This window comes from Equus caballus, chromosome X (genome assembly GCF_041296265.1).
Source record: "Equus caballus isolate H_3958 breed thoroughbred chromosome X, TB-T2T, whole genome shotgun sequence".
In the NCBI taxonomy this organism is placed as follows: Eukaryota; Metazoa; Chordata; class Mammalia; order Perissodactyla; family Equidae; genus Equus; species Equus caballus.
The window spans coordinates 44,408,198-44,431,728 of record NC_091715.1 but is presented as its reverse complement, the minus strand read 5'-3'; the positions used below and the strand labels follow the sequence as shown (position 1 = coordinate 44,431,728).

General features: G+C 39.1%; 1 protein-coding gene across 4 annotated transcripts in view; it reads right to left on the bottom strand.

The window, feature by feature from the left end:
• PHF8 (PHD finger protein 8) overlaps nucleotides 1-23,531 on the bottom strand; it is a 113,268-nt gene that overhangs the window by 53,252 nt on the left and 36,485 nt on the right. For all 4 annotated transcript variants that reach the window (XM_005613879.4, XM_005613880.4, XM_070257338.1 and 1 more), the window contains exons 3-10: nucleotides 15,814-15,899; nucleotides 15,315-15,423; nucleotides 12,779-12,939; nucleotides 12,020-12,161; nucleotides 10,425-10,611; nucleotides 8,421-8,583; nucleotides 583-670; nucleotides 115-221 (exon numbers count right to left, since the gene is read on the bottom strand). In XM_005613879.4, the coding sequence (XP_005613936.1) occupies nucleotides 115-221; nucleotides 583-670; nucleotides 8,421-8,583; nucleotides 10,425-10,611; nucleotides 12,020-12,161; nucleotides 12,779-12,939; nucleotides 15,315-15,423; nucleotides 15,814-15,899 (1,043 nt within the window). The remainder of the gene's footprint in view (nucleotides 1-114; nucleotides 222-582; nucleotides 671-8,420; nucleotides 8,584-10,424; nucleotides 10,612-12,019; nucleotides 12,162-12,778; nucleotides 12,940-15,314; nucleotides 15,424-15,813; nucleotides 15,900-23,531) is intronic.

Sequence of the window (23,531 nt, the reverse complement as noted above, 5' to 3'; positions counted from 1 at the left end):
TGGTGATGGAATAGTACTGTATCTTGACTGAGTTGATGGTTACGTGCACACATGCACACGCACACATGCTCAGGGCAGCAGGGCAAAAGGGACAGTTGGCAAAGGGCTCCATACCTCGAAAGATGTCCAGGATGTGTTTTCCCACATACCAGCAGATGGTCTCAAAGTTGGGGAACTTGAAGAGGTCTGCTGTGCTCAGCCGCTTCTCAATCTCATAGGCTCTGGAGGAAGTAGGCACAACAATAACAGTGATAACAAGGATCCCATTTACTCAGCACCTGCACGTATCAGGTCTTGTTCTGGATGCATTGTATGCATTATCTCTAATCCTCACAACTACCCTGTAAGACCCTACTTTATGGTTAGGAAACTTGGGCTTAAAGGTTACGTGACTTGCCCAAAGTCATGTAACTACTAATTGAGGAAGAGGTATTCATTGCTGAACATCATCAGGAACCAGTATCCATTCCTTTCTGATCATCTCGTCTCCTTCTATGCTGCACTCCTCACTATAGGGGAGAACTCAAGGACTGTAGCAAACGGGAATGGCCAACTAGGGATCACCACAGCTTCAGGACTCACTTGAGCTGCATTTCGATGTTAAGGCTGTGCAAGAAGTTCCCTCCAAAGGCAAGGCAGTCCACGGGGGTAAGCACAGCATGGATCCATCCTGCAGTGTAACAAGGCAAAATCATAGCTGGCAGAGGGCCTTTCTTCCTGTGGACATCTCCACTGTCTGCTCAGCTCAAACACAACTCCTTAGAGCAGCCAGCCTGGCAGTGACTTAGAACATTCTGAGTTCCTCTGACTCAAAACATTCTAGGTTCCTCTACTCTCCCAACACCCATCCTGGCCAAGTCTGCCATCATTATAACTTTGAACTGGACCAATCCACGAGGTTAATAAACTCCTTCTACTTTCCTCCTCTCCACTTCAAAGTCTATCTGTTGCCCCATCCATCCTCTCTCTTGTCTCTAAGAAGGGCATCATCTCCTTGCCATAACTACTCCTTCTAACTCTACCCTAATAAAACAAAGAGCTTTTGTGCTGGACAGACCTGGGTTCAAATTCTGTTTTCTAGCTAAATATCCACTTCACAGGTTAGTTGTGAAGCATGCACCTAGTTGGAACTCAATTATTCTCCTTGTCCTAGACCCTACAATGCCTTCTGGGAACTTCGGATTTTTCTTTTTAAATTTCTCTCATATTCATCTCCCCTTCTCCATTTATTCACCCTACCAATGCTTTAGGTTCAGACGCCTCATTATTTCTCACCTAGGCTACTTACAACAGCCTGCAAACTGCCTCGTCTACATCAGCAGTTCTCAAAATGTGGTCCAGGGAATCCTAGGGCTCCCTGAGACTCTTTCAAAGCATACGCAAGGTCAAAACTATGCTCATGATAATACTAAGATGTTATTTGTCTTTTTCACCCTCATTCTTTCACAGGTGTACAGTGGAGGTTTTCAGAGGGTACATGACATGATATCACAACATGCAGAAGCAGATTTGAGGATCCAGTCATTTTCTATTAATCCAGACATTGGAAGGATTTGCAAAAATGTAAGTGTCACTTTTCCCACTAAATCTTTTTGGTTTGAAAATAGCTATTTCTCATAAAAATTATTACTTATGCTAACATATAATGGGTTTATTATTGTTATTTCTCAATTAATTAACAAATATGTTTAAATTTTGTTTTAATTTATAATATGGTAAATATTGATATATAAAACCACATAAATAAAAACTCTTTTGGGTCCTCAATTACATTTAAGAGTATAAAGGGGTCCTGAGTCCAAAGTGTTCACAAACCACTGTTCGACACCAATCTCAACCTCTGAAGTCTGTCCTCCACATCCCAATCCTAAGTGATATATCTAAAATACAAATCTGCCCACGTCATCCCCTGCTCCAAATTCTTCAATGAAATGTATATCTACAGGAGAATGGATAAATTGCTATATATTCGTACCACGGAATACTAGAAAGCAAGTAAAATGAATGAACAACAGCTGTATGTATCAATATGGATCTCATAATCAAAAAGTTTGAGAAAAAAGTAAGTTGAGAAGAATACATCTAATATGATTCCATTTATCTAACATTCAAAAACATATAAAACAATACTATATACTGCTTAGTGGGGCATACCTATGTAATAAAGGGATAAAAATGCATGAGGATGATAATCACCAACTTCAGGACAATGGCTAGCTCTGAGAGGGAAGAATGGGAATGCAATGGAGGAGAGGTATACAGGAGGATTCAAATATATTCATAATATTTTATATTTTTGGTTATGAATACATAAATGTCCATTATAATATTCTTTATATCTTTTGCTGCACTTGAAATATTTCATTATAAATTAATTAAACAAACAAATAAACCTTCAATGGTCCCGAGTTGCTTCTGGGTAAGTTCAGCCTGCCTACTTTTTCAGTTTCATCTGCTCCCAGCCCTTGGTCTTTAGGTTCCAATATCTATAAACTGCTTCACGCAACCTTGCTTTGCTTATGTCTCTCCCTACGTCTGAGAGGTCTTTCCCGCCTTTTTTTTCCCTTGGTCAGTCCCTACTTACTCTTCAGGTGTCATTCTTCTGAGAGATTTTCACAAACCTCTGGCTAGACTAAGTACTCTTCACTGTGCTCCCCAAATTTTCAGTGAGTATCTCTATTGTGGTTATTAGAACATTACAGTAGTACTCCCTTATCCACCATTTCACTTTCTGTGGTTTCAGTTACCAGTGGTCAATGGTGGTCTGAAAATATTAAATGGAAAGTTCCAGAAATAAACAATTCATAAATTTTAAATTGCACACTGTTCTGAGTAGCATGATGAAATCTCGGGCCATCCTGCTCTGTCCCACCCAGGAAGTAAATCATCCCTTTGTCCAGCATACCCATGCTGTATACACTACTTGCCCGTTAGTCACTTAGTAACTGTCTCGGTCATCAGACAGTCAAGGTATTGCAGTACTTGTGTTCGGGTAACCCTTATTTTACTTAATAATGGCCCCAAGGCGCAAGAGTAGTGATGCTGGCAATTCAGATGTGCCAAACAGAAGCCATAAAGTGTTTCCTTTAAGTGAAAAAGTAAAAGTTCTCGACTTAATAAGGAAAGCAAAGAAAATCGTATGCTAAGGTTACTAAGATTTATGGTAAGAACGAATCTTCTATCCACGAAATTGTGAAGAAGGAAAAAGAAATTTGTATTAATTTTGCTGTTGCACCTCAAATATGTATGCACAGGAAAAGAACATAGTACATATAGGGTTTGGTACTATCCACAGTTTCAGGCATCCACTGGGGGTCTTGAAATATATCCTCCATGGATAAGGGGAGACAACTGTATACTGAAATGGCCTGTAACTCTTTTGTCTCTAGTACCTAGCCCACTGCTGGGGCAGACGATAGACATGCAATGCTTGTAGAACTAAGTAGTCTGCACCCAGTTTGTGGGAATTTCTACCAAGACGCAAATTAATCCAACTCGAATTTCTGGTAGGCAAATCAATTCACCAAACAGTTAGTAAGTGCCCAGTGTAGAAAAGCATTATGTGAGATCTGTCAAAGGATTCAAAGATGGGTAAATAAGTGCTTGGGAACAGGAAACTATAAAAGAGAAAAGCAGATGGGTATGGGGAGGTGGGGAAGGGGTGACTTGCCTCATCATATATTAAATATTCTATGAAACCAATGTAATCAAATCAACATGATATTGATATATGAACAAGTAAATCTGTGTAACAGAAAAGAAAATCCAGAATTATACAATATAATGTTAGACAAAGATGTTAGAATTACATGAGAAGAATTTTTTAAAAATCATCATAAAAATGCTTCAATGAACAATTACAAACATGCTTGAAACAAAAGAAAATAGAAAAAAAGAGAAGATACGAACAAGAAACAAAGGGAAATTTTAGAACTGAAAAATACCATATCTGAAATAAATAATGAAACAGATGAACTCAAGAGAAGAATGGAGATGATGGAGAAAAGAATCAGAGAATTTGAAGACAGAACAATAGAAAGTACCCAAAATGGATAAGAGGGAGGAAACAGACTGAGAGGAAAATAAACTCAGGGACCTATGGGAATACAGCAAAATATGTAATATTCAGATAATCAGAGATCCAGGAGAAGAGAAGTTAAAGTGTGGAGCTGAAAAAGCATTCAAAGAAATAATAGCTAAAATTTTCACTAATATACCAAAAGACATAAACCTAAACATTCAACAAGCTCAGGGAACACATACAGTATAAACCCAAAGAATTCCATGCCAAGACATGTTATAGTGAATCTGCTGAAAACTAAAGAATACAAAAGAAATTCAAAGTAGCAAGAAATGACACATATAGGAGAAAAATAATTTGAATGACAGCCAAAATCTCATCAGAAATCATGGAGGCCAGAAGGAAGCAGCACAACATTCTACAAGTGCTGCAAGGAAAGTACTGTCAACCCAGAATTCTATATCCAGCAAAAATATCCTTCAGAAATGAAAGAGAAATCAAGACATTTACAGATGAAGGAAAACTAAGAGAATTTGTTGCCAGCAGACCTACCCTGAAACTCTAAACAGAAAGGAAATAATAAAAGAAGGAATCTTGGAACACTGGGAAGGAAGAAAGAACAACAGAAGAGTAAAAATACAGGTAAATACAATAGACTTTCCTTCTCTTGGGTATTCTAAATTATGTTTGACAGTTGAAACAAAAATTAAAACACTGGGCCGGCCCCATGGCTGAGTGGTGGTTAAGTTCAAGTGCTCTGTTTCGGCAGCCCAGGGTTTTGCTGATTTGGATCCTGGGCGCAGACCTAGTACTGCTCATTAAGCCATGCTAGGGCAGCATCCCACATAGCAGAACCAGAAGGACCTACAACTATGTACCGGGGGTGCTTTGGGGAGAAGAAGGAAAAAAAAAGATTGCCAACAGATCTTAGCTCAGGAGCCAATCTTTAAAAAAGAAAAATTAAAATACTATGTGATATGGTTCTCAGCATAGGCAGAGGAAATATTTAAGACAAATATATTATAAATGGGAAGGGTAAAGGGATGCAAACAGAAGTAAAGTTTCATCCCTTCCCTCAAACTGGTAAAATGTCAATTAAAATGTCAGTATCAGTAGACTGTGATTTGGAAAAAAAAAAATATATATATATATATATATTTATATATATATATATAAAACTAGAGCAACCACTAAAAAAACCTATACAAAATCTGAAGCTAAAAATTCATATGAAAATTTAAGGGGCCCAGAATAGCCATTAATAATCTTGAAAAAGAAAAACAAAGTTAGAGGGCTCGCACTTCCTAATTTCAAAACTTACTACAAATGTATGGTAATTGAGACAGTGTGATACTGTCATAAGGACAGATATACAGATCAATGGAATAGAATTCAAAGCCCAGAAATAAACCAATACATCTATGGTCAACTGATTTTTGACAAAGGTGTCAAAACAATTCAATGAGGAAAGAACAGTCTTTTCAAATAGTTCTGGGACAACTGAACATCCACATGCAAAAGAATGAAATAGGACCCTTACCTTACACCATACACAAACATTAACTTGAAATGGATGAAAGACCTAAATATAAAAACTAAAACTATAAAATGGTTAGAAAACACAGGTGTAAATCTTCATGACCTTGAAATAGGCAATAGTCTCTTAGCTATAACACCAAAGACACAAGTAATCAACAAAAATAAACAAACTGGACTTTTGTGCTTCATAGGACACCATCAAGAAAGCGAAAAGACAACCCCCAGAATGAGAGAAGATATTTGCAAATCATATATCTGATAAAGGTCTAATATCCAAAATATATAAAGAATTCTTACAACTCAATAATAAAAAGACAAATTACCTAATTAAAGAATGGACAAAGGATTTTTGTTTTTCTTAAAGATTTTATTTTTCCTTTTTTTCCCCAAAGCCCCCAGTATATAGTTTTGTATTTTTAGTTGTGGGTCCTTCCAGTTGCGGCATGTGGGACGCCACCTCAGCATGGATTGATGAGCGGTGCCATGTCCGCACCCAGGATTTGAACCGGCAAAACCCTGGGCTGCCAAAGCGGAGTGCACAAACTTAACCACTCCGCCATGGGGCCGGCCCCTGCACAAAGGTTTTGAATAGACATTTCTCAAAAAAAAGATATACAAATGTCTAATAAGCATATAGAAAGATGTTCAACATGAATAGTCATTAGGGAAACACAAATTAAAATCTCAATGAGATACCACTTCACACCCACTAGGATGGCTATAATCATACAGACAGACAAGAATAAGTGTTGGGGAGGATGTGGAAAAATTAAGACACTCATAGAGGTCGCCCCGTGGCCGAGTGGTTAAGTTTGTGCGCTCCGCTTCGGCGGCCCAGAATTTTGCTGGTTTGAATCCTGGGCTCGGACATGGCACCGCTCATCAGGCCACGGTGAGGCGGTGTCCCACATGCCACAATTAGAAGGACCCACAACTAAAAATAGACAACTATGTACCAGGGGGTTTTGGGGAGAAAAAGTAAACATAAAATCTTTAAAAACAAAAAAGGACCCTCATAAATCGCTGGTGGGAATGTAAAGTGGTGCAGAGGCTTTAGAAAACAGTTTGGCAGTTCCGCCAGAAGTTAAACATAGTTACTATATGACTCAGCGATTCCTCTACTAGGTATATACTCAAGAGAATTGAAAATATACATTAACACAATAACTTGTATATGTATGTTCATAGGAGCATTATTCATAATAGCCAAAAAGTGAAAACAACCCAAATGTCTATAAAATGATGAATGGATAAATGAGGTATATCTACCCAATGGAATATTATTCAGCCATTTAAAGAATGAAGTACTGACAAATGTGATAACATGGATGAACCTTGAAAATATGCTGAGTGAAAGAAGCCAGACACAAAAGACCACACATTGCATGATTCCATTTATATGAGATTTTCAGAACAGACAAATCCGTATACAAAGAAAAGTACAAGTGTTTGACAAGGGCTGAAGAGAGGAAGGAACGGGGAGTGACTACCAATGGGTATAGGGTTTCTTTCTAAAGTAATGAAAATTTTCTGGTATTAGTGGTGATGGTTGTACAACTTTGTGAATATTTTTTTTAAAAAACTAAACTTCACCCTTTAACATGATAAGTTTTATGGTATGTGAATTATATCTCAATCTTTTAAAAAGCACATTTCACTAAATGAAAATGAAAATACAACATATCAAAACATGTGACACAGCTAAATCACTGCTGAGGGTGAAATTTATAGCACTTAATGCTTACATTAAAAAAGAGGAAAACTCTGAAATCAGTAATCTAAGCTCCTGTCTCAAGATTGGAAAAAAAAGAGAGCAAAATAAACCCAAAGCAAGTAGAAAGAAGGAAAAACAAAGATAAAAGTAGAATTCAATGAAATAAAAAACAAAGACAACAGAGAAATCAACGAAACAAAAAGTGGTTCTTTAAAAAGTTCCATAAAACTGACAAACCTCCATCAAGATTGACACAGAATAAAAGGGAAGGCACAAACAACTAATAGCAAGAATGAAACAGAGGACATCACTACAGACTCGGAAGACATCAAAAGGATAATAAGGAAAGACTATGAACAACTCTACACACATAAATTTGACAACTTTGATAAAATGGACCAATTCCTTGAAAAGCACAAACTATCATAACTCATCCAATATGAAATAGATAAGATGAATAGCCTAACAAAGTCTAAGAAAATTTAATGTTAATTAAAAACTTTCCAAAAAGAAATCTTCAGGTCCATGTGATTGCACTAGAGAATTCTGCCAAACGTCTCAAGAAAACTTAACACTAATTCTGAAATCAAGGAATTAAGAAATCAAGGAAAATCTAAATAGAGAGACATACTGTGTTCATGGAAGACTCGACATAGTAAAGATGTCAACTTTGCCCAAATTGACCCAACCAGGGGAACTTTTTCATAATACATACACTCAGATCCCACCCCAGACCTACAAATTCATAATTGTAGGGGTGAAGCTTAGCCAAGTATTGTTTAGGGAAAAAAACCCATCTCTACCTCAGGTCATTTTGATTTATGCCTACAGTACCAGCATCCCAGTCACTATCCCAAGAGCCACGGGGCTGAGAGTGTTCTTCCTTATCTGTCCACCAAGTTGACATGAGCCCAGTGCAAAGGAGTCATCGACCTCCTCCTGGACTTCCCCACTTGCAGCCTCCCCAAGTGATCATGCTGGCCCCTGGCCATCATGTGAATTTTCTTGAGGTCCAGTTCTGAGCCTTCAGCTGATATGAGAGGGATATCCCGCATAATCAGATCAACACATTATGGGAAGGGGTTGGCTCTAGTGACACAAGCTCCCTCTCTCTTTCCACCCTCCCCAAACTCGCCCAGGGAAGACCTGTAGGAATGAAAAGTGTCTGTCCTTGCTTCACGGAACACTTGTAGCACTTGTCCACCTGGTCCCCAAAGAACATCTCATTCTGGTTAGAGGAGCTGCTCCAGCACTCAAAGAGAGTGAGGTTGGCATTTGTTGGACGAATTAGGTAGAAGATCTTTTCACCCTGAAACAGAAAGAGGTTGAAGTGCCAAAAATGTTAAGGATTTCCAGAAAAGTCCTCCAAGGGGTCTCCAAAAGGATATTCTCTCTTCCATGCTCCAAGATCATGAAGTATGCCAGAATTCTTTCCCAAACCCATCCAAGAATCATTTTTATGTGGATTTGGAAAACTTCAAAAGGTCCTTTTGCACTCCACACTTTTAAGCTTCTGTAAGACTGACAAAAACAATTCGGAAAGGGCATTTCAAACAAAAGTGTTCAACTTAGGACAAATGTACACCAAAGGCTCCTGTTTTAGATGTAATGCCAAATGAAAAATGGCCTCTATAAAATGAGTAGATCAATACTACTAGCCCTAGGAGAATTTAAGGCCACATTTTACTGATGAGAGAAAAACTGATTTTGCCTTTAAATGCCATTTACAGAGAATGTTCCTTCTCACACCTGTAATCAAAGCTAATAAAAAATTTAAAAGTTCAGTTATTGCCCAAGGACTTCTGGAAGATTATGTGTTAGGTGATTACCTGTTGGAAGAACATTTTATTTCCTAATCATGTTTTGCCTGGATAGTCACCAGATAGATAATTTGGCAGAAAAGAAACAAAAACCCACTAGCACAAAAATATCCCCAACCCACAGTTTAACCAATATTTCATGATAAATTTCAATGTAGAAAAGCAACAATAAGAGCAATTATCTATTGTACAATTGGAAAAATTTGAATCAGATCTTTAGACAATAGTATTATATTAACATTAATTTCCTGATTTTGATAACTATACTGTGGTTATATAAAAGAATGCCCTTGTTTTTAAGAAATACACATTGAATTATTACGAGATAAAGGGAGACCATGTTAGTGACTACTGTCAAATATTTCAGAAAAAAATATATATAAAGCCATTTTATGTTTGCTTTAGAGAAAGAGAGAATATAATAAAATAGCAACATTTGGGAATCTGAGTGAAGGGCACACAGGAATTCTTCCTATTATTTTTGCAATTCTTCTATAAAAAAGAAATTATCTAAAAACAGAAAAGTTAAATCTAACATTTTGCATAATAGCACTTTCGTGTCTAATTACGTGCTCCAATTTCTTCATGATAAACCAAAGGAAACAACTGCTAGCCAAGAATTTGTGATCATTTGGAAAAGAGCCATATCCAAGTTTTCTGCTCTTTCTTTGGCATTTCCAATACGAAAACTAAATGTTATAAACAATGGTGGAAAACAATCAAAATTACTTAAGAAATTTGTTTCCCAGATCTCAAAAATTCTTTATAGTCACTGACAATCAATATGCTAATTATGAAATTGTAACAACCACTAAAAGAGAAACTACCTATAAGAAAGCTGACATTAAAAAAACTACTCATAAAGTTTTATCTTCATGGTGGTGTCAGTTATGCGACTATATACAACTGTCAAAACTCATCAAGCTATACACTTAAAATAGATTAATTTTATGGTATATAAATTATACCTCAAGAAAGTTGAGGGGAGGGGAAGTTTCCCACGTAACCAGGAAATTCTGTAGTAAATACGGACATTTCCACCCATAGTGGCAGGAGTACAGATTGGCTCAATTAAGAAGATAACAGTTGAAGAATATCTTAGGCATCTGCTGTTATTCAAAAAAATTTTAAGCATCAAAACTGTAAAGTAGAGACAGTTTATATGGCATATCCACTAAGTGCCCAACTCCGATAGAGCAGTTATGTGGAAATGTCACCCAAACAGAATCTGGGAGGTAGGTAGGCCTCAGCAGCTTGTTTTATGTTGCCACCTGAAACAAACAGGGAGGCCCAAGGCCTGGCTGCCTTGAGAAACCATATCCATTCCTACCTTGAGCACATGGTACCAGACTGAGGTGCCGCCAAAGTCAATGTGAAAGTCTGTATAGCTATCCCGCACACTCATAAGGCAGTACTTCTGCACATTGGGCCTCTCAAAGATACACTCCTCTGGCCACAAGTTCTCCACCCATGAGAGCTTCCGAACAATCTTCGGTGTCTCCACAAGGTTAGAAAGCCTAGCAAGAAAGGAGTAGAGGGCAGATGTCAGCTGATTGGGAATAGAAGGTTGAAGCCTGAATAAAATGCCCCCCATCCCAGTGAGAGTCAGATAAGACAAAGAAGCTCTCTCCAGAGAGTCCCTAAGGGCACATAGGACACTTATTTCTGTAAGTCTGGTCAGCATCCTCATTCCACTCAGCTCTAGAAGTCCCAAGTCTCAGCTCCACAATCTTCCACAGTCAAAGGTGACCATTTCCTCCACTAAATGCTCATACTCCTCCAACCAGGGCCCACTCACTTGGCACCTAGTTTACAACAGTTATTGTACTGTTCCCATCTCATAGTGTCTTCTTTATGAGGAACCATTAAAGAAACCTCTCAGGGCCCTGTTCCAGGTAAAGCAGTGTTTCTCCCAAACATCTTGTTGTATTTATTTTACGTAAAACCACAAATCTTACAATATTGCACTCCTTTCTTTGCTCTGACCTTAAGGAAATTCAGCAAAAACACTACAGTCCTTCCTCACCATCTAGACATTCATACATGCATTTTGTGCGCAGATTACCCACCAGATGCATCCTATCCACCCCACCTTTATTTTCCTTTTGTTCCAATTTTCTTTTTTTCCTCTCTGCATCTCTATAAGCTACTTCAGTCTTTCAAGATGAAGTGAGGCATAAATGAACAGTTTTTTTAAGCACCCTCAGGTTATTTAACTTCTCATGTCAAAACCAACAGCAACTGTAGTAACTATAGTTACATAAGATGTTGCCATTGAGAGAAACTGGCTGAAGGATAAACAGGACCTCCCTGTACATTTTTTTGCAACTTCTGTGAATCTATAATTACATCAAAATTAAAAGTTAAAAAAGTAAATAATCACAGAGTAAACATTCTAAGGGCAAAAAGATATGTTATGATTCTTTTGGGATCTCCCATGGTTCTGAGCATAGAAAAGACTATATATATCTATTGAGTGCATGAGTCCAAATAGAATCATCTAAAGGTTATAAGATTTTTTTCTTTTTTTTTAAATCTAAGAAATGTTATCCTTAGAGAAACTACTTGGGAATAATTTTAGTAAATCTATTTCCAGGAACAGAGGACCTATCCTCTAGGAGTTAAACAGTGATCATGCCACAATCTAAATATCAGCAAAAGGTCTAAGAAAGCTGTCCTAGGCCCTGAAGGAGACAAAAATTAATTAAAATAGCTACTGTATAATCTATCCAATGCTAGAAACTGTAGAGGAGAAATAGGATTTGGTTGTTATAATGTAAGCAGCTACCCTAGAAAGTATAAACCAGCACCCCATCCCAAAGGAAGAAACCACCAGAGGAAGGGAAAGGAACACTAATATATACTCAGTCTACCACAAGTTTCAGGACCTTTGTCAGGCTTTTTACTTATTCTTGCCCCTCCTACCTGGTATCGGAGAATTCCAAACTGATGACATTGAGGACTTTCTCCCTCTTCCCGCTGTAATAATATTTCACAAAATCACCGAGCTTCATTTTGCAGTCGGCCTGGCGGGTCACATCAATCACATCAATTTCTTTGTCAGAACCTGGAGTAAAGAGATGGGTTCTGCACCGAGTGGTCTCAGGGACTGTGGAAGACTCTCTGGTCCCCTCACCAGTCCCTAGAATAGCCTTACACTCAAAACTTCTCTCCTCAGACACTGTATTTGTATGTGCTTTGGGACATGGAAGTAGGAATCCCTCACACTCTCCTTAGACCTATGTGCTGGGTCCAGGCGTGCTGGGGCAACAGAACTGCCTAACACACAGCCTCACTCACAGTACAATCCACTTGCCTGGGCCCTGCTTTCTTACTTTTCTTCCTATCCCCAAAAACTCATGCCCAGAAGACAACCGGTGTGTGAGGGCTAAAGTCAAAGGCTTTCTCAATGCAACAGAGGAAAGAAAGACCACCATGATCTCTGGAATTCCCCAGGTAAAAAATGGGGCTCAATCTGGGTTTTTGTGGTCTATTAGGAGAAAAAGGAAGACAGCACCAGCATTTTGGTTCTAGCTTTGCCAAAGAATGACTCTAGGCAAGGCACTTCACCTCAGATTCCCAAGATGGCTAGAAAGGAAATGCAAATGGTATATTGCAGGGGAAGGGTCACAGGTCTTGATGGCAGTGAGCAATGTCACAGTTAAGAGGGTCTGTGGTACTTACCAACATAGTGTTCCACATCCCTCACAGTAAATGATGGTGAGGGCAGCGTCATCCCCAATCCATCCTTCTTCAAGACTAGGATGGGCACACTGAAGCTATTCTCTTCCAGGAATTCCACGGTCAGCTGACTTCCAGTGGGCTTCAGAATCACTTCATCTGAGCTGTGGGCCACATGAGAGAAAGCCTGAGTCCCAGAGGCCCTGCCACTAAAGGCCCACTGGATGCTACCACTCAACCAAGAGGTTTTCCTGAGCGGACCTAATGTGGGCTAGCAACTAATGGCATAAACCTCATGTGTCAGGAAAGACATGACCTATCCAAGGCAAAAAGCCAGGTCACTAGCAGAGGTTGGGAGCTAAATGCAGGATATCCTGTCAACAGGGTGTTCTCTGGATGACAAAGGAAGAAATCAGTCAACATCTTACCCATGAAATAAAGACGTGTCTGACAAGTTTATCTGATTTACTCTAACCCAGAGTAGCATCACCCCATTTAAAACATTGGCAAATAAAGAGAAAAGGCTGATTAAAAAAACAAAACCAATTTTTACAACCACTTTCTCGACACACGTACTTAGTAAACAGAAAACAGGAGTTTTTTTTAAAAATCATGCTGGAGAAAAGACAGACTATTTGACAAGTTGTGTTGGGACACACATCTGGAAAAATGATGTCTATCTCACTCTCCACATAATTCTAGATGGATCAAAGATTAAATTGGAAAAACTAAAGCCAGAGAATAGTGAAAAAAACATGGGAGAGACAAGGCCCAGTAGTCATTAAAAATAGTAATAAACAAATTTACCTACATAAAAATTAAAATTTTCTACAAGGAAAGCTATTATAAATCAGTAAGAAATAGGAAGTAACCCCAAAGAAAAATTTTCAAACAATATAAGGAGGCAGTTAATAGAGAAAGAAACAAATATGTCTTATAATGTACAAAAATATATGTGCGTCCTTCATAATTAAAGAAACGCAAGTAGAAACAACATTTCATTTTTTATCTTATCAGAAAGGCAAAACAAGTTTGATAATAAACAATGTTGGCCAAGATATAGGGAAATCAGCACCCACACATACTGTCTAGTGGGACTGTGAAATGGTATATCCACTTTGGAAACAATTAGGCAATATATATAAACATTTCTAAAGCACATACCCTCTAATGTAGCAATTTCATTTTAGGTAGTAAATCTACACATATATTCCTCTACATATGCAAAAATTTAAGTACAAAGACATTCACTGCAGCATTTTTTTCTAAGAGCAAAATACTAGAATCAATTTAAATGTTCATCAATAGAGGATTGGTTAAACTATATATCCATATAATGGAATATTAAACATCTGTGAAAAAGAATGAAGAACATGCTATATGTGCTATTATGGACTGATCTCCAAGATACATAATTTAGGTTAAAAGGGAAAAAAAGCAAGACGCAGAACAATATAGAGTGTTTCTACTTGTCTTCTTTTTTAATTTTAGATTGGCACCTGAGCTAACAACTGTTGCCAATCTTTTTATTTTTCTTTTTCTGTTTTTTCTCCCCAAATCCCCCTAGTACATAGTTGTATATATTTTTTTTAGTTGTGGGTCCTTCTAGTTGTGGCATGTGGGACACTGCCTCAGCAGGGCCCGATGAGTGGTGCCATGTCCGTGCCCAGGATGCAAACTGGTGAAACCCTGGGCCGCTGAAGCAGAGCGCACGAACTTAACCACTCGGCCACGGGGCCAGCCCCCTACTTGCATTTTTTTTTTTTTAAAAAGAGATACACCCACACATATATTCATGTTTGTATAAGCAAAAACTCTCTCTGAAAGAATGCACAAGAAATTGGTTGACTTTGGAGAAGGAACCTGAGGGGTCTGGAGTTAGAAATGAGACTCATTGCCTTTAAAAAAAAAAACAGATAAAATAAAAAATATTAAGTTGAACGAACACTTATAATTCTAAATAACACTTCAATTACAGGAAAGCTGAAAATGGTCAAACGAATTAAAAACTAAGAAAAAGAAAGTGCCTTATTCATTAATTTTTCTAACTCATTATTTTTGCTCAATTCAAGTAATTTATTTTTAATAAGTCCATTTTAATCCATTTAAAAAGGAAAAATTCTTTTTCTTGATTGTAAAAGAAATATATGACCACTCAAAATTTTTTATTTTTTAAGTTTCCTCCTCTCTACAATGGGAGAATTAAACTTTCTAATCTTTAAGACTCCTACTTGTAGCATTCCTTGAGTGCATGTAAATATCCTCTCCTGACTTGGGTGAAAACTGCCTCCCAATCTACCAAAAGTTTCTACAAGTGGACCTTAATGTACTCTGCGTATCAAATGAAACTCTAGCAATGTTTCTCAGAAACTCACTAAAACAGAAGATCTCTCCCCAGACGGGACTTTACTGAGCCCTGCAGACACCCTCAAATGGGGGAGGCACCTATTGAGAAAGCCAGTGGGAAAGCTGGGAAGAGATGGGTCCCAGCATCCCAGAGCCCTGGTGTTCACCAGCCCTTGGGTCTAGGGGTCCTCACCTGTCAAAGGTCCTACTACGGAGCTCTCGAATGAATGTAGGGCTTCCAGTCTTCACTGGCTTCCCCTTGTGTGCATCATGCCCTTTTGAAGATACTCGGCGTTTTTTCACTAAGAGAGAAAAAGACATGAGACCATGAGTCAGAATGGCCATGAGCTATGGTTCCAAGAACAAAGGCCTCAGCAGATCCTGCTTCTCTTCCAATCAAACAAGCTCTTGAACACCTGGAGTCAACAAGGCCCTCACAGACTCAGGAAAGTTTCTGGTGAGGAAAGGTGCTTTCCTCTGGGGAATATCCAGGAAGGGAGGGAGGTGAAGCTCTGTACTTCTGCCATCTCGGTGGGGCAGCTGCTGGCCTACAGGGCCCACACAGGCTTCTGCTATTTCCCAAGGGAGATGAATCTAAAGCACTCAAGTCAAAGGCAATCTCCCTTCCAAGCTTCCTTCACTTTGTCTCTTCTCTGGACAGCCTTCTCTTGGAAACCCCAAGATTTACTTACTAATGGAGGGTCCATGTAAGACCTCGCAGTTGGGGCAGTGGTAGAGGTCAATGTCAGCAGCCTTCTCCTCTTCGACACCAACACAACTAGAAAAGAGAAAAACAGCCAACGTTTATGGAAATTTTTTTCGTAAGATCTAGAACTGTGCCGTCCAGTGCACATGGCTATTTACATTCAAATTAATTCAAATTAAGTAAAATTTTAAATGCAGTTGCTCTATCACACTAGCTACATTTCAAGTGCTCAGCAGCCACATGTGGCTAGAGGTTACCATATTGGGCAGATTATCAAATTGTGGAAATTAATAAAAGAAACCTTAACTAAATTGGAGACCAGAAGGGCTTTAGGGGGAGCTCTCACACCCTATTATATGTCATCAATTACTCCAAACAGGAAGAGACATACACTTGTATCTCTGACAGAAAGTACTACTACTTCACTGCTGAAGGAAGATTTCTCTCCCCACCCAGCAAGAGCCCAGCCAATGAGAAACACCATAGCTCAGCCAACAAGAAGCTGTTGCTGCCCTGAACTGTTACTTCCCCTCAATGGACTTTTGTTTAGAACAGGCCTTACCTATTTCCCCCTTTTCCCTATAAAAGCAAATTCCCCTCCTTTGTTTTCCAAATTTGCCTATGGTTCACTATAGCATGCACATCCTGAATTGCAATTCTTTTGGCTATTCCTGAATAAACTCGTTTTGAGAGTAAAATAGTTGGCAAATTGAAGTTGACAAAACATTTTCACCAATGCAAAAAGTTCTATTGGACCACATTGGTCTAAAACAATTATGACAGAACTAAACATGTACAGATAGTAAAGCTTCATTAAGACTCAGAATGGTCAAAGCTGGAGGAGACTCCAGAGCAGTGCTGTCCAATAGAAATGTAACATGAGCCAAATATGTAATTTTAAGTGTTCTAATAGCCACATTAAAAAGGTAAAAAGAAACAGTGAAATTAATCTTAATATTTTATTTAACCAATATACCAAAAATATTATTATTTCAACATATAATCAAAAATTTAAACTTTATTGGACATTTTTACTTTATTAAAATGAAAAGGACTGAAAAGAGTATTTTACAGTCAACAGTGATTCTCTCTGAGTGAAGGATTACAGGCAATCATTTTTCTCTTCCTTCTCTGTATTTTCTAATTTTCTACAATGAACATGTGTCAATTATTTCATATTGTAATGTCTAAAAAACACATTTAATTTTGAAAATTTGCGTTTGCATGTATGTGACACGGTAATCTCACAAAATTAAATCCTTCCTCACCAAAGAAATCATCATATTTGGAGCAGCCCTCCAAATAACTTCTGGCTAAGATCAAACTCCTAAAGTCTTTGGTCAGCCACACATAGTAGGGAGCAGAAAAATAGGGCAAAGCTCCAACTGTTTCAGCCAAGATCATGTTCATAAACTGACTTCCTGGGATCAGGACACCACCTTCCAGATTGCTAATCCTATGCCTACAAACCTGCTGCATATCAATAAATTGGGGATATCATCATCAACTTGGCAGAATCTTTTTAAGGACTCAAATAACGTATATAAAGTGCCTGGCACAATGAGCACAAAGTCTGGTATACAAGTAGTAGTCAATAAGCGATAACTAATATTATTATTTTTACACCCAGTCTAGACCTCACCCTTCACCTGCCTAAATCTTCTTCAAATACATTCCCCAGACCTTGTAGCATTAATTCACTTCCCTGGACTACATGCTTTGTCTTCTACCCCTGTTGGCCTTGGACATTGCTCAAGAAGGAACCCCGCCAGTCATCTCTCTCTCTTGAACTTTCATATCAAATAGCTATGTGCTTTCTCCACCCCAAACATCCACTGCTCATCAACTTTCCCAACTTTTCTGTTGTACCCCCAGCAGCCCCATTCCTTGATGAACAAACCCCTCTACATCCGCATCCCCTTCAACAAACTCCTTCTTCACCTTCCTGGCTTAACTGAATGCAGCTTCTCCTATGAGAAAACATTTTCTCTGTACAAGTGCCACTCAGAGTGTGGTCCACGGACTAATGCTGGTTCATGAACTGTTTACTAAAGGTCTGTGATGACATAAATACAGAAAGTGAGAGTAAGCATTCCAAAACTTTTATGGTAATTTGGCAGAGTAATTTTATGTCTGTTGAATCTAATAATAAAAAATTGGGGGGCTGGCCCCGTGGCCGAGTGGTTAAGTTCGCGCGCTCCGCAGCAGGCGGCCCAGTGTTTCGTTGGTTCGGATCCTGGGGGCAGACGTGGCACTGCTCATCGGACCACGCTGGGGCGACGTCCCACGTGCCACAACTAGAAGAACCCACAACGAAGAATACACAACTATGTACCGGGGGGGCTTTGGGGAGAAAAAGGAAAAAATAAAATCTTTAAAAAAAAAATTGGGGCTTATATTTTGTATAGCTTTTTTGTTCATATCATTTTTCTAGTAGTTCATTTTTTATTTTACAAAAGGATTGGTCCCTTATAGATTGGAAATTTAAAAACACAAAACACCCTGGTCCTTTGACACAGAAAGTCTAAGAAGCACTATGCTAGAGCCCTGTCAGGTAGAACCTGTACATTGTCTCAGACCCTTATAACTTAGGGCTGGGCTGGAGGTAGATGTCTCCCTCGCTCTCCAGTGAGACTTCGAGATCATCTCTCCTCTACCCTTATGTAAGACGACCTACTCCTCTGAGTTTCATATCACCCAGCCATACTGCTTCCCACTCCTCTTCACTGTTAGCTACTCATCTCCCAACATACCCCCTTACTCATTGAAGAACCTGCTCACAGGTTCCTCTCTACCTCAGGCCCTGCCAACATCCCACGTGACAGCAGTATTGATGTAGAGGCCCCAAATCCCAGCCTCTTAGCTCTTTGAACTTCTCATCTTCAGGGACTGCTGCCTCTACTCCTATTTCAGCTACCAACTCTCATGGCAATCCCCTAGACCTTGTCAACACTAGCAATTGCTCCATCTCTGGAATATGAAATTCATACATCACACTCTCTGACCACAACTATATCCATCCAGCTCTCATTCATTAGATCTGTTCTTTGCTCTCAAAATTCCTTGATCCTGGGGCCAGCCTGGTGGTGTAGTAGTTAAGTTCATGTGTTTCGCTTTGGCAGCCTGGGGTTTGTGGCTTCGGATCTCAGGCGCGGACCTACACACCACTCATTAAACCATGTTGTGGCAGCATCCTACATACAAAATAGAGGTAGATTGGCACAGATATTAGCTCAGCAACAATCTTGCTCCAGCAAAAGGAGGAAGACTGGCAACACATGTTGGCTCAGGGCAAATCTTCCTCACCACCCCCCACCAAAAAAAGGAAAATCCCTTGATCCTACTTTTCACGTATTCACCTATTCTTGCCTTTACCCTTCCCTATCTAGCTTAGATTCCAGAATTCCTCACTTCATCCACTCTCTTACAGATATCCTCAAATGACTTGTCCCACTCTCTTTCCTTCACCTCCCCATGTTCAAATATCAACCCAGGCTCAATCCAACTATGTAACACTGGACCAGTGGACACAGCTGGAGAAAAATCCCCACTGGATTGCTGCCACAATAAATTCACACTGTCCAAAATATCTGAATCACAGAATAGCCAACACAATATTGAAGGAGAATAACAAAATTGGAGGACTGATGCTACCTGACTTTAAGACTTACTATAAAGCTACGGTAATCAAGACAGTGTGGTATTGCTGAAAGAACAGACAAAAAGACCAATGGAACAGAGCAGAGAGCCCAGAAATAGACCCACATAAATATAATCAACTGATCTTTGACAAAGGAGCAAAGGTAATAGAACAGGAGCAAAGATAGTCTTTTCAATGAATGGTGCTGGAACACCTGCACATCCACATGCAAACAAATGAAGCTAGACACAGACCTTAGACCCTTCACAGTAATGAACTCGAAATGGATCACAGGCCTAACTGCAAAATGCAAAACTACAACACTCCTAGAAGACAACACAGGAGAAAATCTAGATAACCTTGGGTTTAGCAATGACTTTTCAGATGCAATGCCAAAGGCACAATCCATGAAAAAAAAGAACTGATAATCTTCACTTCATTAAAATTAAAAATCTGCTCTGTGAGGGCCTGCCTGGTGGTGCAGTGGTTAAGTTTGCATGTTCCGCTTTTGTGGCCTGGGGTTCAGTGGTTCGGATCCCAGGTGCAGACCTACTCAATGGTTGTCAAGCCACACTGTGGCAGGCGTCCCACATATAAAGTAGAGAAAGATGGGCACAGATGTTAGCTGAGGGCCAGTCTTCCTCAGCAAAAAAAGAGGAGAATTGGTGGTGGATGTTAGCTCAGGGCTAATCTTCCTCAAAAAAAAAAAATCTGCTCTGTGAAAGACACTGTCAAGAGAATGAAGAGATAAGCCAAAGGCTTGGAATAAATATTTGCAAAAGGCATATCTGATAAAAGACTGGTATACAAAATAAAGAAAGAACTCTTAAAACTCAACAATAAGAAAATAAACAATCTGATTAAAAAATACACAAAATATCTGAAAGGACACCTCACCAAAGAAGATATACAGATGGCAAATAAGCATATGCAAAGGTGCTCCACAGCATATGTCATTACAAAAATGAAAACTAAAACAACGAGATACCAATATACACTTATCAGAAGAGCCTAAATCCAGAACACTGACAACCACAAATGCTGGTGAGGAAGTGGAGCAGCAGAAACTCTCATTCTTTACAAGTGGGTATGCAAAATGTTTACAGCTACTTTGGAAGACAGCTTGGCAGTTTCTTACAAAACTAAACGTACTCTTACCATACAATCCAGCAATCACCCTCTGTGGCATTTACTCAAAGGAAGTGAAAACTATGTCCACACAAAAACCTGCACACAGATGTTTATAGTAGCTTTATTCATAATTGCCAAAATTTGGAAGCCACCAAGATGTCCTTCAGTAGGTGAATGGATAAATAAACTGTGTTACATCCAGACAACGGAATATTATTCAGTGCTAAAAAAGAAATGAGCTATCAAGCCATGAAAAGACATGGAGGAAACATAAATGCATATTACTAAGTGAAAGAAGTCAATCTGAAAAGGCTAAATATTATATGGTTCCAACTATATGACATTCTGGAAAAGGCAAAACAATGGGGACAGTAAAAAGATCAGTGGTTGCCAGGGGTTGAGGGAGAGAGATAAATAGGCAGAGCACAGAGGATTTTTAGGGCAGTGAAATTATTCTGTATGATACCAAAGTGCTTTAATGGTGGATACATCTCATTATACATTTGTCTAGACCCATAAAATGCACAACACCAAGAGCAAACCATGATGTAAACTATAGACTTTGGGTGATAATCATGTGTCAGTGTAGGTTTATCAATTCTAACAAATGTACCAATTTGGTGAAAGATGCTGATAATGGGGGAGGCTAGGCATATGGGGGGGCAGGAGGCATATGGGTAAACCTCAGTACCTTCTGCTCAATTTGGCTGTGAACCTGAAACTACTCCAAAATATAAAGTCTATTAAAAAAAATATCTGGAACATGGCAGAGTGAGCTTTCCTGGTAATCTCTCCCCTCCACCATACAATGAAAAAGATATTCATACTCCAACAGAGGACATCCAAACACAACACAAAAGACGTCTGAGAGACCCACACAGCCAATACGACAGAGGGCAGAGAGGCTGGAGCCCCCCTCAGAGGAGATGGAACAGAGTAAGAGAAACTTCACTCCCTCCCCAAAAGACTGGGATCTGGGACTGTGGACAGCCTCTGAGAGGGAAGGAACAGGGGAGGTGATGTTTGTTTGCAGGAACATCAAAGATCCCTGAGGGTGCTCACAGCCTAGGGGAAAGCCTCTACCAACGTGAAAGCTAATGCAGGGGTGACCTCATCAGGCCAACACCCACAGAGAGCAGATAGTGAGGGCAGAATGAGAAAACCCCGAGAACACACAGAAGAAAGTGCTCCCCTCCCCACCCGCTGAGCACCAGCTCCAGTGCCTGGGATCTCAGAGGAAAACAGAGGGCTCAGAATACACGGCTCTTGACCACCACCCAGTGGTGACAGGTAGTAACTGCGACCAAACTACCATGATGTGCAAAAACAGAGCCACACCCTCTAGCAGTATCAAAAATTATATTAAATCTCCAGACCAGAGAGAAAAATGACAAGCACCTGGAAATCAGTGCTGAAGACGCAGAAATATGTCATCTGAAAGACAGAATTCAAAATACTATCATCAAAAAACTCAACAACTTAAAAGAGAATGTAGAGAAACAATTCAACGAGTTCAGGAGCTACTTCACAAAAGAGATTGAAACTATAAAGAAGAATCAATCAGAAATATTGAAGATGAAAGACACAATGGAAGAGATAAAACAAAATATGGATTCCCTGAATGCTTGAGCAGACATCACAGAGGAGCAAATCAGCATAACTGAAGATAGACGTCTTGAAAAACTGCAGATAGAGGAGAGAGAACTAAGACTAAAAAGAAATGAAGAAAGTCTCCGAGAAATATCCAACTCAATTAGGAAATGTAACATAAGAATTATAGGTATCCAAGAGGAAGAAGAGGAGAATGGAGCAGAAAGCTTGCTCAAAGAAATAATATCAGAGAACTTCCCAAACCTAGAGAAGGAGATGGAAATCCATGTGGAAGAGGCTATCAGATCTCCTATATATGTCAATGTAAAAAGGCATATAGTAGTGAAACTGGCAAAGCTGAATGACAAAGAAAAAATACTAAGGGTAGCAAAGCAGAAGAAAATAACCTACAAGGAACCCCTATCAGACTTTCAGTGGATTTCTCTGCAGAAACCTTACAGGCTGGGCGAGACTAGAATGACATATACAAATCTTTGAAGGACAAAAACTTTCAGCCAAGAAAACTCTATCCAGTGAAAATATCCTTCAGATATGATGGAGAAATAAAAACCTTCTCAGATAAACAAAAGCTAAGGGAGTTTGTAACCATGAACCCTACCCCCGCACTCCCCCACCACCACAGACACAAGAAATCCTCAAGAAGACCTTCATACCTGGGGGGAAAAAAAGGGAGAAAGGTGAAACAAAGCATGGAGTAAGAAGATAAACAGGTAGACAAAATCAGGAAATTGTAGCTATAGATCAGAACAGGTTAGCAAATACTCAAGAATAGCATTAAACATAGGAGAAAAAGATAATCTTTTCCAAAACAAAGGATAATCTTGTTTAACAAAACAAAGATAATCTTGTCATTTTAACCACAAACTGACAACAAAGGATGGAATAAGATGTGAGAAAAACAACTTTGGAGGGGAAGAGGAAAGGAACTGAATCGGTTTAGTCTAAGGAAATAAGAGGCCATCAGAAAATGGACTACCTTATCTATGAGATTTTGAATACAAACCTCATGGTAACCACTAAACAAAAATGCAGAACAGACACAAATAACAAATATGGAGAAAACAAAGAAACACAACATAAAAAACTACATAACTCAATTGTAGACAAAAATACACAGGATGAGAAACAAAGGAAAAGCAGGAGAACCAGAAAACGAGTGATAACATGGCAGCATTAAGCCCTCATATATCAATAATCACTCTAAATGTAAATGGATTGAATTCTCCAATAAAAAGACAGAGGGTAGCAAGATGGATTAAAGAACAAGACCCAAAAATATACTGCCTCCAGGAAACACATCTCGCCTCCAAAGACAAGCACAA